We start from the raw sequence: 18,679 nt of genomic DNA on the forward strand, positions 1-18,679 counted from the left end.
GCCACTGTGATATCACTAGACTTGTCATCCAGAAGATATTTAGTATAGTAGGCTTCAGATTTACCCAGCCGATTTGCCAGTAGGGGTTTAATCAATAGATCCCTAGCTTGCTCATATTGTTCACAATGCCTCATACAATCGACGTCCTGAGAGCATACACAGAGCCTATTTTGATGAGGGATGCCTCTCAGTTTGCCATTTAGAACTTCTGATGGAAATACATTTAATCCGGCTTTGGTAAAGAGACGCCAATAAATTGGTACAGACAGATTTCTAAGATATGCAGGTATCTGAAAATCGTACTGAATCGTAATGAATTCCTACTACTATCAGGCCACAGATAACGTGAGATTGAGATTAGGAGATTGCTATGTGATATGGTCCCAGACCTTGGAGATTCAAGGGCAGTATCATAGCCCAGATGGTACAATAGTGAAGGTGGCATTCAAATCGAAGTGGCTTTTCAGATCATAGTTTTCATCCATGAGCTGATAAACTCCTCGTTGTTTAGGTGTGGGAGTAACCCCTTTCCTAGGCCAAAGACTGAGATCTTGAGCCAGTATCTCAGGGCAGCCCACCATGCTTTAGTTGAAAGGGGGCATATCAGGTGAATGAGAAAATGTCTGAATCGTATGAAAACTGAAGGTGAGATGATTTATAATCAACCTCAGTTAAAGTAGAATAAAATCATGCACCACAAATCATGCACCCTGCATTATTTATAAAGATTCCTTAAATAACTTATTTTTTAGTCAATTGTCTCTGAAGTATCTAGGATAGAGACAATACTTCAAACTCCGTAACTCTACTTCCAAAGGTGGTAATTAATCTAGTACACTACTAAATTTTATCTGAATCTATATAGGTAGTAAATGTGCAAATTTCCGTTTATTCTAAAATCAATGTATTGGAGTCAAATACATCTTGTGTGAGTGAAAAGGCATTTCTACTCAAACAAGGTTTCTCCTGAGTTCTGCTGATGTAGCTCCCTATGCCACACCTGACACTGTTGTGGTGCGGAGGTTCACAGGTGGTGCATGGCATTGCAATGAAGAGGATGGGGGAAAACTCTGAAGCCCTTCATGAAACCAGACCAAAGTTTTTCAATAGAAGCACTCTGTTATCTGTGAAAGTTTGTAACTCAATTCCATCAATCTTAATGGAACATCTTAACATAAACATACCACCATTTATCTTAAAGGAAAGGCAAACAGCCTCTCAATTTAAATAGCTAGGAATCTTATCTTTAAGACCCAAAGAGTTTAACTGGTAAATGCAAACTATGAAACTTCAAGGCTATAAAAACTGTAAAATAATGTAGTATCTGGTGCATGATTACATTTCAAAAACTCTTCTCTGTAGTTTTTGCCTTGGATTTCATGTTCTCTGATCTTTGGTGTGTTGGTTTTTTTATTTGTCTACAGTGAATCCAAGGTTTTTTCCCCCTCCCCAAGGACTTTTTAAAAACTGACTTGCAGTTCATGCATGACCTACCACCAGCTGCAGTGGTTAAGAATTTAACTCGGGAGATTGCACATATTGTAACTGGAGACTCACAGCAGTCTCTGAAGAAGAGATCAGTGATATTCAATATAATAAAGTATTCTTTTATGCTTTCAAAAAACAAGCAGTTTTTCTGGTATGATGAGGAAAGGCTAGATCAAAGAGCTAAATAATTCTTAGTCTATTAACACATGAATTTATGGAGTAAAACCAAATTTAGTTAAAAATTATAACATGATGATGGCGGTGATGATAGTAATATTGATATGTTTAACTTTTACACTACCTATTTATTACAATTATCTAAATTCATAAATTAGTAAACATTGAGCAGTGAGAAAATGTGATCAACGGTGCTTCTTATGTATATCAACAAGGTACCCTTTGGGGAAGGATGAATGCTCTCAAAATGAATAAAATTCCCAGATTTATTTATATTCTGAGAGGATTCCCACCTTTTATAAAAAGATCATATTTCCAAAAGTTAATCTCTCTGTTTAGGAAATATTTTTGGGGATCAACAACACCTAGAATATCCTTGCAAAGAATGAAGTTACAAATTAAAGAAGGTGGTTTTGGAATTCCGAATTTGGAACTATATCACTCTGCCTATTTATTGACAAGTACTAAATATTGGAAACCCACTGTTGGTCTTAATTTTCTGATGTGGGCAACCCTAGAATATACACACCTTTAGTTGGTTAGACAATAGTAGGATCAAAATATTTGAAATCCCAGTTGACTCTGGAAACAACTAAGTCAGTTAGAAGGATATGGAATATATTGTCTATCAAAAACAAATTTGATTCATTCTCACATGCCAAACTTACTTTGTGGGGAAATCCTACTCTAAAAATTTGGGGGAGGATATAGTGACATGGAAAAATTGGACAGAAGCAGGTGTGTTGACTTTGGACCAACTAATAGATGAGGAAGATGAATTTTACACCAATGATGTTTTAATATCCTCTATCAGATGCAACTCAATGGCAATATCTTCAGTTACAACCTCTAGTAAGTGAGTTTGGGCCAGCAGCCCTCTCAGCTTTTGAGACACCTGAGATATTGGAACAATTTGATAACTCATTTGAAACTTAAAAGCCAGTGGTTACTTATTTATAGATATTTATTAATGATCACTAAGTTGCATAAGTAGTCTAAGAAATGGCTGGAATAAAGAATTGTAACTTTCAATATTACCTAGACAGTGGGAAAGGTATCAATGGACCTTAAATTAAGACTTACACAGCAAAAAATAATGATCAGCATTTATTGGACTCCTTTACGTTTGTATAAAAAAGGACTAAGGTAGCTCTATGCTGGAGATGTGGTAAGGACAGTGCCTCTTTGAAACACATGTTCATACAACGTTCTAAACTAAATTTTGGCAGAAAGTGCTGGACTGTGTAAGTCCAGTGAAGCACCTACTATATAGAAGTTAACAATGGGACAATGAAAAAGGATTATATGGACCCTAATGGTGGCCAAGAGACTGATACTGATGAAAGGAAGCAATAAAGATACAATCCCCTTAAATCAATGAATTGACAATATGACAACACTCACAACTTATGAACGGACTGCTTATATATGTAGACTTTGCTTGGATAAATATGACATTTGGAATGAGTTTATACAGAATGTAGTAGGTTATTAATATCTACATATGCATTAGGATAATAACATCATATTTATTTATGTAAGAATGTATGGGGGTATATTACATTGTATTTTTTTCTGAACCTTTTTTCTTTCCTTATTTTTCTTTTTTCTGTATCACTTTATCTCTTTATAACTGAAATTCTTTCAATAAAATATTATTACCAAAAATCAAAAGAACAAAGTACAAAGTACATCTTGTTTGGTGCTTCTACTATAAATGCTAATACTAATACAAATCTACCACACAAATAGACAAAAATCACCAATGCCAACAAGAACATATTTCACACAGTTTAAATAAAAATGCTACCTTTATCCTAGCAATCGCCTGATATTCTGATAATTTTATGTCACATAAACATCTCACATAAGTCAAAATCTATTCCAAGGTACACATTGAAAATCCTCTCCGCTTAATTCTTTCTTTACAATTAGGTTCTTAACCTTGGCTGGATAATGCACATAATCAATAGAGGAAACAGATAAAAAAATAAACCCCAACCCACATTATATATCTATTCGTGTTGGGTATCATATATCTATCTATGATACCCTAAAGTCAATTCTACTATACTATACAAATAGTAAAATTCTTCCTTAATTTGCTTTCATGAATAGGTTCTCCCTCAGTGCAAACAGTGGTTATCAAAAACACCATAGATACCTTCAGTGCCAACTTTTAAAAAAGCTACTCCTTACGTATTGTCACATGCCACACGCACAATGTACGGACTATGGTATGAGCATATGAAGGCTCTGAAATTTCCAACAATACATGGGAAAACTTGACAAGATGTCTTGATAAAAAGAAATAAATAGGCAGTGATGTATATATAAAATGACAGCTATATTTTGACATTAGGCGCAACAAAACCAAATTCAAAAGGACATTATACTTGAAGGATAGATTAAGCTTCTTCCATGGTAGCACCATTCATGAACCACAACGTATCTTAGTGCCAATTGCACATTATGTATGGCCGCTGCACTGAATACATGTGCATATAAAAGATTAAGAAACAGGAACATGTCTTTTCAGCATTCCACATACTTTATGAGTAATTCAAATTTAACAGATTAAAGTATATAGGAATGCTTAATGGAAAATGTCCTTATTTCTATTGTGAATCAAGGTAACTACACATTATCTCATGACATTAAGATAGTGTAGGGGTTACTTACGTGCTACTTCCAGCGAAGCATTACGACTCACAGCTTCTCCTAGATAGTTCCTTGCAACACATACATAACTTCCTTCATCTGGTTTACTCCTGCGTCCATGTACGATTCGTAAGAAAAATAAAGATCCACTAGGGAGCAGCATGCGGTGTGAGCGGGGATCATCTTTGTCAGTCTCCACACGCTCTCCATCTTTATACCACTCAATAGTGGGAGTTGGCCTTCCTTCAGCTTTGCAGTTCAGAGTTGTTGGCTCTCCTTTAGAAACGATTACATCTGACGGATGCTCTACAATTCGAGGTGGAAAGTCCTCCTGGCGAAGACGAGATCCTAGGGACAAAGTGCAAGAAAGGCAAATAATCAGCAAGTAATTTTTTTAAACTCACTAGCTTCTCTAAAGCATTTCTACACTAGAAATAAAACAGATGCTTTCAAGAATATTTTAGGCTGAAAATCTGGCCTGCAAACACTTTCATGGGAGTAAGTACCACAGAATTCAACATGTCTAACACCTGAATACAGTTGTACCTCGTTCTGCAGCCGGGATCTGTTCCGGAGCCCCGGCTGCTAGCCGAAAAGGACGCAGGGCAAAGTACCATGTCTGCGCGCGGAGTGGTTTGCACTTCTGCACATGCGGCAAACCCGGAAGTACCCCATTCTGGTACTTCCGGGTTTGCCACAGATGTTCACTGGAATGGACACAAGACAAGGCGGACATTTGCAGAGGTATTACTGTAGCTGTGCTCAGGACTGCACTTATTTGCCACATTGATACAGTCATACACAAATACCTCAAGGTCAGAAAGTTGCTCAAAGGTATAAAGGAGTGCAGCTGGCACTGAACTCAAAACAACAAATTTGTGTATATATTTGGGAATAGGGAAAACTACATACAAAGCAAACAATCACTAGGTGAAACCAGCTTTCCCCAGCAACCCTCTTTATAGTCTATTTCGTCACATATCCCTGTAATTAATACATGATAGAAACTAGACAGCAACTTCATAGCAGTCTTTCCCAAATATCAGAGACTAGGAATAAGTGGTGGTCTCAGATACTACTATCTGAGGGGCATGTCCACTTCTAAGAAATATTTGGTTTCTAGTATTGGTTTTCTGAATAATGCTAGTAATATTTTAAGTGACTTCAATTAAGAATCACATTTTTTATTGATATTTGAAATATGTATTGCTCATATATCCTTGCGGACTATGGCCTAGCCTAATCAAGCTTATTGTAAGGTGCGTTAACTTGAAATGCACACCCTAGCTGTTGCTAACCAACTCTCTATCGAGACTCTTATTTTGAGAGGAAAATTGCAGTACTGTTATCACACTTTTGCAGGATACTAAAAAAAAAACCCACCACACTCATTTGCTATACAAGCAAGAATCTGCACCTATACACAAAAGCAGTAAGATTTCACATGAAAGGCAAAAATAAATTGTTAGGTTTTAACACTTATTTATAGCTTACTCTTGCAGCCTGAAATGTAAACTGTTTTCATTGCATATTTCATTTATGAAAACTCAAACACATTATTTTTTGTTAAATGTATACTGAAAAGGCATTGCAAGTGGCTGTGCATTTTGCCAATTCAAATACTTAACCTGTATCAGAGAGAAAAGGTAACCATTTTATTCATTCTAATAAACTGCTTTTAAAAACCTTCGTGCCTTTCCAATTTATTTGATAAAACTTTGGTTTATTAAGCTTCTTTACTGGTAACATCTTCTGGAAATCAGAGATCTATTACATCTTAACAGCAATAACAAAAAGCAAGTTAATATGACCATAACTTCACATATTTTTCTAAAATATACGGTAATTAGATTCAATGATACTTAATCACAAGGGCAGATTGGCTCAAACATCTAGAAATTGACTTAAGGCATGCCCACTTGTCGCATCAAGGCTAAAATTAATGTTTTCTGAGTGGCTATAACAGTTTTGGGAGAAATAGTACTTATTTATTTATACCAATTCTAGACAACCCAGTCACCAAAGTTCCCTGGGCTGATTACTAATATTTGTGCAACCCATACAGCATCATAAAAAATCTTAGAGCTATATGAGAACTGATATTGCATGTTTAGAGTAGTTGTTACAGTTGAAAAATGCTGCCAGTCTGCTCAATACAAATATACCTTTTCTTCTCATAGGTTGAGTTCTGAAAAACCAACCTACACTGGTGTAATGAACTGGCAGGACAACAGCGAGGAGGAAGGGGATCTTAGTGAGCTGGGACTAGGGCACACCAGGGCAAGCAGGGGGTGGGGAAGGAAGTTCTCACAGGGTGGTGGAGCATGGCAAGGAGAACCAGAGCAGCGACACGCATCACCAGAGCCAGTGGGCACACAGTGTCCCACGAACATAGCAGGCTCTAAGGTACAGGGAGCAGCAAATTTGCATGTGCGAGAGAGGCCCTACTAACATACACACTTCATTCAAACGTCAACTCATTAATGCAGAAGTTCATCAACTGAATGTTGTTACAAATTAAAAATGTGAATCTCTCCATCCCTATCTTCATGTAAACACTTTTACTGATAAGAGCCTTCTGCCATGCCAACTCTTTCCTTCCTGCTTCAAATCTGAGAAAAAAATAAACTTGAAGATGCCTTTTTGTTCCATTTTGTATCCAAAGGTAGCAGATGGCTTGCCTTGAGGGCGAAACTACTATGTTTTCCTTCCAACAATAAAAACCACATGCAACCAAAGTAGACAGTTTTCACTTGAAATCAACATCAACATATCTTTCAAATATGCATCTTTCACACTGATGATCCACGCTGAACTGGAGTGTTTTGGTTTTGTTGTGTATGTTTGTTGCCCTGTTTTAGTAATGTAGCAGGATATAGTTAAGCTGTAAACCTATACCCACTTACCTGGCAGTAAATCCTATTGAACTCAATGTGACAAACTTCTTAGTAGACTACTTAATAGTGATGTAGATAGTGATGGCCTATAGTCATTAGTGGCAGGTGAGCTGTTCAGTTCAGGCAGGGAACTGGTGGGACAACTACCATAGTCACCCTGTCAATCTGCTTTCCGGCACACTTAATAGGTGGCACTGACAGGAACAGGTATAATAATATAATAATAATAATAATAATAATAATAATAATAGGTTCCTTTATTTTTATTCTAACACCAGTTATGTTACAGCAGCTAGTACTGTGGAACCAAGTGCCAACCCAACTGCCTCCAGCCATACTCATCTGCTGCTAACTTTGTTTTCCAGAGTGGAAACCACTCTGGAGAAATTAAGATAGTGACAGGCACAACTACTATTGTCCTGTAATTCTTGCTAGTGTAAAGCATCTCCTAGGGCTGTTGGGTCCTGAAGTCTCCTGCCCTAATGGAACCACTAACAGCAGTTCAACTTTAAATAAATGTAAATAACTGATTTTTAAATTAACTGGTAAATCAACACAAGCAGATAGAAAAGTTACCTGAATGGTTCTGTTCAGAATGGCACATTCATCATGCACTGACTACAGCATCAAGTGGTGAATTCCACATGTGAAATTTTCATGGATAAAACGTGTGTATTATCCAAAGTCAACTGGAAGTCTATACTTTTCAAATGCCACACTTCACATGTCCAGATGAAAGACATTAAATAATGGTTATACTTCTGGAAAATATACCTTATGACAGGGAACCAATCAATGAAATTCCGACTACCAAGGACACTTATGGAACAGGAATCTACACAGCCAAATCTATTGTGGAAAACTGTAGAGGCAGGGGTGCTAAGTTGCTATCAGCAAAGTATTGGAGTTATGAGCTGAATATTTTCCCCAACACTGAAAGTCACTATCACAGTAATGCATTTTCTAGTCAAAAGTTACATATTAGTAAAGACAATAGTTTGCTAGGTAGAAGACAGCATATAGTTCAGGAAGATATAAAGTAACTTTTGAGTATTTGACAGTGCTCAACAATGAGTGCATCTCTAATATGGAGACACTACAACTTTACTGTGAATCGTATTTTACACTGAAAATGTCTTACAACAACTCTGATATGCCTAATTAGCTCAGATTACAGATCCCATTCAGTATCTGGCAGAATGCTCATCTGATGCCACTATTTAAAAATATCATTAGCATTACCAAGAGATTTCTAGATATGGTTCTGAATGTGATTCAGAGAAAACTCTCATGTTTTAAAAATGTAATGTGGAAAGCAGACTTATAGGGAAAACTGCTTGACAGATGTATTCCAGGTGTTCTATACAAGCTTCCTCTGTGATTTGCTACAGTAAAACTGCCTTCACGGGCTGATTCTGTGCTTCCCAGAAAACTCTATGTGGTCATTGTGGGAATCAGAATGCTGAATGATATCACCTTTAATCATTTCTGATGTTGCTATGATGACAAGCCAATATTGCCAGCTTCCTCAGCAGCCAGGCCCTGGGCTAACAAGTGCTGCATTTCTTTATTCAGTCTGGAACCACCATCTTTCTTCTTCTCTTTTCACAGTAAAGGTGATTCTTTCTTGCTGATGACGCCCTCCCACCACTGCCTATTCAATATAAACCCAGTTATTTATTATTTTGGCCTGTAATGCTCAACTCTTAACACTCATTTCTGCCATCAGGATTAAATGGAATGCCCTTGGGCCTGATGACAGAACACACACACTGATTCACTATGCCAACTCTTGGCACTTGTTTAGACAGTACTTACTGATTTTTCCTCAGCTCTCCTGCTTCATTGAGTTACAGTCAAGGTTGGCAGATACCAGGAATGTCACATGTAATAACTTCAATTTGAAAGCACTAGTATAGTGTCTCACTGGAGTTTTTGATGAATGTTCCAGGTTACAATTTCTATTTCACTAAGCACATCAGATTTCTCTGAAGAATGACAATAATCTTACTTATACAGCATGCTATGTATAACATTTATTTTTTCTAAGCCTGGTATCTTGTTTGTTCTGTTCAAAAGGTGGCACCATTTCATACATCTTCTAGGTCAATGTTTTTGTCTTAATTTTTTTAATTGACTTAATATCTTTTCTGCTTCCATTAACGTACACCACAATGCCATCACAAAGCAGAAATTGTATAATGCTTCAGTGTACAGCTATGACAAAGCTTCCTTTAAAAGCTTTTACCCATGGTGTGATTTATTTAATCCATTTTGTTCCACCATGAGCAGCACTGCACAAGGACACAGGAATGAAAGGTGACAGAATAGGAAAGCAGTCTTCATGTTGTTTACCACCAGGGCAATAAATCTGTGAATAAGATCTAAAAGTAGTAGTAAAGCGAAAGGGATAGGCTGAGGAAACAGATGGTACCATTTCAGGTCATAAACATTAATTGACTGCATATTTTCAGTAAGCATAATGCATGCTGTCTGTTTCTGCCCCCAAATAAAATAACAATATTTAAACTTTTCACAATTCACATATGTTGCATGCAACTGAAGCTAAGGGGATCAATGATGGCAGATCATTGTCTCAAACAAGATTAAGATAGTCCTGCAGGTCTTCAAAAATATGGGAGCACTTTTGACCAATATTCTTTATTTTAACACACTGGCATTATCTTAACCAAATAAAAGATAATAATTTGAACTTTCAAAAGGTAAAATTTCAGAATTAAAGTAAAGCCATACTATATAATGACAGAGGTCATTATAGTGTCTCAACACTTTTATTCTCCTTCTCAAGAGCCTGCTTATGATTTATCAATGAAGGAATGTAGTAAAAGATTAGAGAATAGTTCATTTTGCATTGTCCACATTCCATATGTAATTTCATTGTGATATGAGCTTAATTCAATATGTATTAATGGGAAAATGAATGACTCTTTATTCACATTGCTCACACATTGGCCAAGTTTACAAGTTGCATTAAACCATAGTTCATGCAAGCCTAGCTTATTATGTTGTCCAAACCTAGGCTCACATTTTGTTGCCTCCACACAAACAATGAGTGGAAAACCTTGACTACCATGTGTGGTTTGCTTGTGGAAAACAAACATTAAGCCTGAGTTTGGAAAACATGAAAAACCAGACTCTGGCTTTTTTTTTATCTGTGGTGCCGCAAAAGGAGAGATGCATCTTGAAAACTTTTGAGAAGAATGCACCATTCAGCTGCTTATTGAAACTCAACCACTCGCATGCAACTGTTCGCCATGTCTATCTTACTCAGGAACACTTTGATTGTAAAATGCACTGTGTGTGTGTGTGTGTGTGTGTGTGTGTGAACATTTTCTAACCACTCAAGCCTCTAAAAAGTGCTGCTCTTTTCAGCACACTGTTTTAGCTTGTAGAAAATTTCAAGCAGAAAACTAGTTGACTTTCAAAGCAAAATTTGTGGCTTCTTTTTCAGGGCATGTTTTTACTTTCAAGTGTTCACAGTTATCCAACTGGCTGATTCTAAGGCTCTCTAAAAGCAAGTATTTGTCCTGCAGCATGCTGCTTAGATGAAATACTGCATCAGAAAGTCAGCTACGCTTATGTTAGTCCTAGTCTACAGAATTAGGGCAGACCAGTGCAAACATCAGTCATGAATTTCAGGTGCAGTAAATATAACTCTCCAACAGTGTGTTCATGCACATGCACAAATCTTTCTTGCTCCCCCTTCCACCCCTCAGGGAAGAACCTGCCTCTCATCATTAATGTGATTGCTACATCTTGGCCATAAAACAACATATCATTCAACTATATACAGTAGAGTATATACAGAACCTTATTAAAATGGTGGAAAGGGGGGTGGTTGTTAGTAGTAGTTCGGGATTGATGTGCTTTAGGGATCAAGACAGGACTTCAAATAACTATGCAGCTGGATTTATGAAGAGAAATTTATTGCAAAACAAAGCCTAGTAAATTTCCTCTGTGCCAAAAGCAGTCACATGCTTGAAGAAAACTACATGGGTCTAACATAAGAGTCAACAGTAGCTAGTTCAGCTAGAGAGAGGTTCCTGTTTCCTGGCACAATTACAAATACTCAAGCAGAGAGAGACTAGGGGTGAGATTTCCCCCCCCCATAAGTAACTTAATGAATGAAGTACTAATTAACATTATGGCATTGATAAATGGAGAGAGAGATTAGGGATGTACTCGATAGTGAGGCCTTCCCAGATGGACTGTCAAAGCCACATTAATTCCTATCTCATTGGAGCATCTGCTTCTCCCATAATCCACTGCCCCTTGGTACGAAGAACACAAACTGTTGTGACTCAATTCGATTTATATCAATCTAATTTCTTTTAATCCAATTTGTATTCCAATCTACTACCTTCTAATCACTTAAATCTTCAGCCTCCATCTGGTAAATTTTCTCTCAAAATTAACTGAGCAGATGCCTCTACAATTGTCTTCCACAGTCAGGCTAATCATGGCCTAGCAGTGGCCTACAGAATGTTCTCAATAGGAACGTGACTTCCACTGTTGCCCTTCTTGTTACAAACATGGCGATGCATGAAGGCCATTTTGTCCATCACTAATTGGCTATCTGCATAATATTTGTTCAGAACAATAACTGAAAGTTAACATGATAGCAGCTCATTTGAAATATGAAAGGGCGCAGCAATCCTTTCATATAAAAACATTGGAGGACATATGCCCAACTTTATTTTGTTTGTATAACTAAACTAGTTTCTGATCAATATTGATCAGTGTCAGTAAATATTTCCCCTAAAAAATTGTCTTTTACACTAGTAGTTCCCAAATATTTTTAACCCCACTTGAAAACTGCTGAGTGTATTGCCTGACCACTTAATGATTTTTCTGCCTGTTGTAGGAACTGTAATGTGCTCTGCTAGAGCCATATGATTTTTCTGTATTCTTATTGCTACTCTCTCTCTCTCTCTCATTCCCTCTCCCCACCCTCTCTCACACACACATTCTATTTTGCTTTATTGTGTTACAATTTGAATTCCATAGAATAAATTAAAATAGAAGAAACAAAAGAAGCAATAAAAATACAGTTAAAACTCAGCTATGTCCTCCTGGTCCTGATTAACCCACAGGTTCAGGGTAATCTGTCAAATTACTTCCTTTTCAAGGCAGTGAGAAATAAAACAGTTTAAAATTTTAGATGTTTGTATGTTACACTTAAAGTCTAAAATGATGGTAATAATGCCTCAAACTTTGGGTGAAAGTCTAAAACACAGAGCATGAATCCACATTCATGGCTCATCACATAACAGTCATTTTCAATATTTAGTAATATGCAACCTGCAGTAAGAAATTATTCCAGTAGAAAAATCAATTGTATTATGTTATAATACAATTGTAGCAGTTATACAGGGAAAAGGTAATCAAGTAATACACAGAAATGAAAATTGTAAAAACAATTTGCAAAATATATTCAGGGGGCAAACACCTAACAAAGGAGGGTTAGCTGTAAGGTTTTGGAGAAAACTATACTTAGGTTTGATTATATAAAGTTCTGCATTTAAATAGAGAGGAGAATCAGGAAAAGCCAACCCAATCTTCAATATGTTTCACAATTTAGGCAATTATTATATAACTAGTGGACACATTATACTGCTATTCTGTCACACTGCTGTGAAAAAACAGTACTTGAATAACCTAATAAATGTTCCATATCTTCTCTTATTTTAATGTACAAATAAGTTTTCAATTAAAAAAACAACTAATCTAATCACTTGTAACTTGTAATTTCTCTATACATATTACTGTATGTTCCCTAACATAAGTTCGATATTTCAAGTTCTTACCTTTAAGGGGTGAACACTTTCTAACACACAGCAGAACTGTACATGTTTCCAAAGCAAAGGCTTGCACCCAACACTGTGCAAATGGAATTGCACTCATGCAATGTGGCTTTCCCTTCTTAGCGTCTCCCCGCAAAGTATCCCACCCAAAAAAATTTCTCCAGAGAGCTACAGGTGAAAGGAAATGGAAGTTCAGTTATGCAAGTGGAAGTCTGCTGCATAAGCAGAACAGCAGCATTGACTACAACTCTATGACTTCATTTTCTGGTTCTTTCTGTTATATTGTTGAAACTTTCACTGCAATGCCACTGAATGTACATTAAGTTTTGCTCACATGGAAAAGAGCCATGCACAACATTCCACAAAGGGAGACACACACATATGTGCTCCAATCCATGCAATCACAAAATCAATGCTGAATATTTCAGATTACTCAGCCCTTCACATGATTCCTGTGAGCATTTACATGTCCTTATCTCTCTTTTGCACAGTTGGAATAGTACACTTGCATCAAGCCCTTTCTTTTTATATATAAAAAAGAACACTTGCTTATCCTATGCATTTGAAAACTTATTTATGATTTGCTATTTTCAAGCGCACAATAAATACAGTTTTTAACACATCGTGCCCTTGTGGTAATGATAAATCCCTAGGATAATGTGCTGAAAGGAGAATAACATTTTTTTAAAGCAACTGAATGCCTGTTTCTTCCTTCCTTCCTTCCTTCCTTCCTTCTTTCGCATTCAGAGTTGTCAAATGCTTGTGGGCTTTCCTCAATCACCACTTGCTCTGTGTGCCTGCAATGACAGGTGGTCTAGATTTTTCACTTAGAAAATCTGGTCACCCTATGTTTGTAACACCTCTCTACTTAGTGTCATCTGTGAATTTAATTAGCATGCAGTTTACCCGCTTGTGGAGATTATTAATGAAGATGTTATATAAAACAGAGCCCAAACAAAATCCCTATATCAAACCAACTGACATCTTTCTCCAAATGTGTATATTGCTGCCTATCACTACCCTCTATTTATAGCTTTCCACCAGCTACTTATCAGTCCATGTGATAATGCACAATTTGCATTAATTATTCAAGTGTATTTGTGTGGTACATTGCATCAAGTTGTGAGAGGAACAATATCTAGCCTATTCATGCCCCTTAAAAAAAATAATAAAGCCTAGCCTAACTGCTCAGATTTTGCCCCATTAAATCTTTCCCTTCTTGATTATTTATGTCCACCTATTATTTTCCACCAGAAAATGTAATGTAGTCAACCTCATTGCTGAGCAAGGGTATGAATACCCACATCACTACACCAGGTATTTGTAGTGAAACCACACAGGAGGAATCTAGCAAAGAATGGTGGAATTGTTAGATAAATGGAGATGGGGATAGGTTTAATATATTTAACAGTTGTCCAAATGGATTTTGAAATGAAGCATGAGGAACAGAAGGCAATAGCTTAGGGGGAATGGAAAATAGATGCTTTTTTTACTCATTAAATGCGATAGTGCAGACCAGAGATAAAGGGTACCATTTTCCTCTTTCCCTATCACACTAGTATATAAGCCTTAAATACTCGCCTTCACCAAGGGTCACTTCACACATTACAATTTTTTTGACACAGATTCTCAGTGTTGGTAATGCATAGCACATCAGTACTCCAGTCTACGTAGTCACTGTGTGTAAAACACTTCTCTCATACTTCATAGAATTATAAGAAACATTATTTTTTCTCTTTGTTCTAAACTTGTAATCTGCAAAGCTACCCTCAAATCATACATGTCATAGAATTAAACTCATTCACCCGATATGTCCCAAGTCAATCACTGAAATTATCTGAGAGCAGTATTAGTGGTCTCCCAAGGACCAGAACCATGATTCCTGACAATGAGTCATGCCTTCAGCATAGAAGGGTCAACTCCTTCCCATTAGAAATTAGGATAGCACCATCCCTACTTAGTTTCAGACAACAGGTTAAAATGCTGCTGTAATATTTGAATTTCTGATGTTTTAATCAACATCGTAAGACCACCAATCCTAGCTGAATGACACAGGCCGCAAATTAGTTTAGTATCTGACCCTGCCAGGAGCAGTCAGAGCAGTCTGGCCTCCCAGCAGCAGGGATAGTGGCACTTACCAGGAGGGAAGGGCAGAAGGAAGACAGTGGGAAAGTTGGCGTTTTTCAGGTGCATTGGGAGCACTGGACTGGCTCCACCAATGTGCCCACAAGCACTGACTTCTCACACTTTACCCCTCCAAGTAAACATCAGCAACTCCACTGCCGGGAGGCAAGGGGTGAGTGCTGCCCTCCTCAGTCCTGGATCCAATACTATCTGAAAATCTATGAGAGCTACAGTACTGTTCTGCATGCATATTCATAGTTAAAATAAGTTAACATAATTTTGTTGGGTCTTCAGACTAATCTGCAGAAATATTGTAAAATACAACATTACAATTTTACAACTCTTTCTATTTTGCAGTAAGCTAGATCCAAGAACATATATGTACACGCACCTGTCATCATATCCACATGATCTATACACCATTTGGATGCTGCCACTGCTAAAGAAACAGCCAGACAGTAATTTCAGAGTGACAACCGAAAACATTAATGCACTGAAAAATAAAGAAAACTTTAAAAACTTCATATGCAGCAGTCCATTTTTCTTATCCTTTTTTTACGATGTCTTCATTAGTAACTCCTCTGTGTAAAGTTAATCCCTTTTAGCTTTTTAGGGCTTAGCACAGCTTCCGTTCTCTATGCTTGCCAATATGTTCTACAGGTGATACAGTAGCTGCCAGTAAGGGATATGATTTTATTAAATCTTTGTGCCTATAAATGACTACAACAAAATTAAGTATAGCTGCCAGTTCAAACCAAAAAGTAGACTGTTTATATCTTATTTGTAATACCAACATTAGCAGAATTGTTGGTAACTTTGTAATAGCTGAAATTTCCTTGCATGAAACTTTGTCCACAACAACCTCGGGTTAAGTACCGTACTTAATTCGTTCTGGAGGTCCGTTCTTAACCTGAAACTGTTCTTAACCTGAAGCACCACTTTAGGTAATGAGGCCTCCTGCTGCCACTGCGCCGCCAGAGCACAATTTCTGTTCTCATCCTGAAGCAAAGTTCTTAACCCGAGGTACTATTTCTGGGTTAGAGGAGTCTGTAACCTGAAGCATATGTAACCTGAGGTACCACTGTTACATTTTATCTTTAATATAGTTTGTTGGTACAACAGTTCCCTAAAGTTGCTTGCTACTGTAGTGAGCATCAGCTCCCTTCCTCTAGGAGGATCAGTTGAAATAGATATCAGGACAAACAACATAAATTTTCTAGGCTACCATTAATAACCAATTCTTTGATTAGTTTGCAATGGCATGCAAAAAAAGCCCCTATTCTGTACTAGGGCTGTGTGATAAATCACCATACAATTGAATACCAGTATTGAAATAACATTGTGATAACTGTTTGAGACTTGACAGTGTCCCAGGGGGTAGCTCAGCTGAACAGATCCTTTACAGATAATTTGCAGGCACCTGTCTCATGCTTTGTTGCTCTCTCCCTCCACCCTCCTAACCGATAAGAAATGATGAAAAGTTGTCACACAAACCAGCAAACTCTTTCACCTTTACTGGTATCTTACTGGCTTACTCCCAGGAAAGTAGAAGAGTGGCTTGTGCATGCATAGATTCCACTTACACCTCTGAGTGGGGAAGCAGATGCAACTGTTGAATGGTTTATTTAAATGTTAGGGTTCATTATTGCTTCACAGGGTGTATACCACTTTAAAAGCCAGGGTGCATATCCTGACCCAGTTTTTTACAGCTGTGTAGTAGTGTACCAGGTGCTGATAAGTCACTGTAATTAGCTGTGTCAGCAATTGTGAATGGTATATAATGTGCAGTATGTACCTTACTCTGCCCCCTGGTGGATGGGTGGGTGATGATTATAGACACTATGTAAGATGTATGTTAAATGAGTTTTGTAATTAAACCTTGCAAATATCTCTCTGCGTCTCTTCAATGATTCCATCTGTGTGGTCTACTCTGCATGCACTCTGAGGCATGTTTCAAATGCCCAATAGCAACTTGACTAGTAAATCAGTTAAACTACTCTTAAATTAGTTGGAAATATATTACATATATTATACAGAAGTTTATTTAATATTTTTATTGAATCTACTACTTTGCATTTTAAGGCCCTAGCTGCAGGGAGCCTGGTCAAGGCCCTCCGCTGCTGCAGGGAAGCTTGTCACACCCGCTGCCGGCAAGGGGAGGTACGGCAAGCCCTTCTGCTGCTGTGGGGAAGCATGGCGCACCCTCCACCACCGTGGGGAGGTACCACAAGACTCCTGCCGCCGTGGGGAGGCCCAGCAAGGCCCTCCGTTGCCACAGATATATATATTGATATCTTGAAATATTGTGATATTTAGCTGGTGATATATCGTGATGTTGAAAATCAAGTATTGTCTAGCCCTACTCTGTACAAAGGTAGCAGGTGACTTTGAGAAAGTGAAGAATATTCTTATTTAATCTATGTTCCTTATCACACTCCAACAGCAACATCTCAATGGATAACAGATATCTATGTATTTTGAACAAATCACATGAATCTTACTCAGACTTGATACAAAAACCCACCATCACTCCAGCAAAGTTAAACAATGCACATATTTTGAAGGTTTTTAAGGTACAAGCAGTGTATCACTCAACCACTATGCCTGAATACATTTTGCTAAAAGAGATTTATACAGTTATCCAGTCACCTCCCCATCCCAAATACTGTACTGACTGTGTGGAAGGGTCTTGTGTGAAACCACATGGATGAGGCAAGCAGAAAGAACTCCCAAGGCACAAGGAACGAAGTGGCAAATGAAAGGACAGTAGGATTCGCAAATGACCAATTTCAGTCACAACTGTGTTTCATACACATATATGTCTACAAACGTTTAACAGATTTGTGCATATACATCTAGTACTGTCTAGATATATAAACAATGTAAAACAACAAAACATAATTGCAGCCAGACACTGGAATAAGGAGGGAAGACACAAGGTGAACTAGGGCCACATTATATTAAAGAAAAGAACGAACTTATTCAGCTACAACAGATGGACATTGATGGGGGGTATTCTAACCCTCCATCAGCCAACTAAGGAAAATGTAACAGGGAAAGTTGTCTCTCCCCAGAAAAAGGGTGATATTTTCCTTTGAAGAAGTAATGATGAAGCAAGAAGTGACAAGAACCAGATTGCCTCCTGGGGAAACCCACTGACATTATTCAAAAGCATTCAACCTAGTCCTCAAATTCAACAAACAATAACAAATGCTGAACTAATTAATACGCATTTTATATTCTGAATTCTCACAAACATCAAATGCCCATGATTAAACCTTAATATAACTGTCACTGTTGCTTTTTAAAATGCTGGTGAAGATTTGAACTTTGAGGTTCATGAAAAGGTACTATCTAAAAGTGTTATTTCTTTTTATCTACCTTAATATATTAAAATAAGAGGATAAATTTTATATGAGCACCTTTAGCATTATTTCTAATATGAGAAAAATGGATCATTAATACAGACAAACAAGGTTTTCTTCATAGACCTGCCAATGATCTTAA

At 37.4% G+C, this 18,679-nt stretch overlaps 1 protein-coding gene across 21 annotated transcripts in view; it reads right to left on the minus strand.

Moving 5' to 3' along the window:
* Positions 1-18,679, minus strand: part of ROBO2 (roundabout guidance receptor 2) — an 810,838-nt gene that overhangs the window by 395,348 nt on the left and 396,811 nt on the right. For all 21 annotated transcript variants that reach the window (XM_082220702.1, XM_082220695.1, XM_082220699.1 and 18 more), the window contains exon 2: positions 4,348-4,674. In XM_082220702.1, the coding sequence (XP_082076828.1) occupies positions 4,348-4,674 (327 nt within the window). The remainder of the gene's footprint in view (positions 1-4,347; positions 4,675-18,679) is intronic.

This window comes from Podarcis vaucheri (genome assembly GCF_965113315.1).
Source record: "Podarcis vaucheri genome assembly, chromosome: 4".
In the NCBI taxonomy this organism is placed as follows: domain Eukaryota; kingdom Metazoa; phylum Chordata; class Lepidosauria; order Squamata; family Lacertidae; genus Podarcis; species Podarcis vaucheri.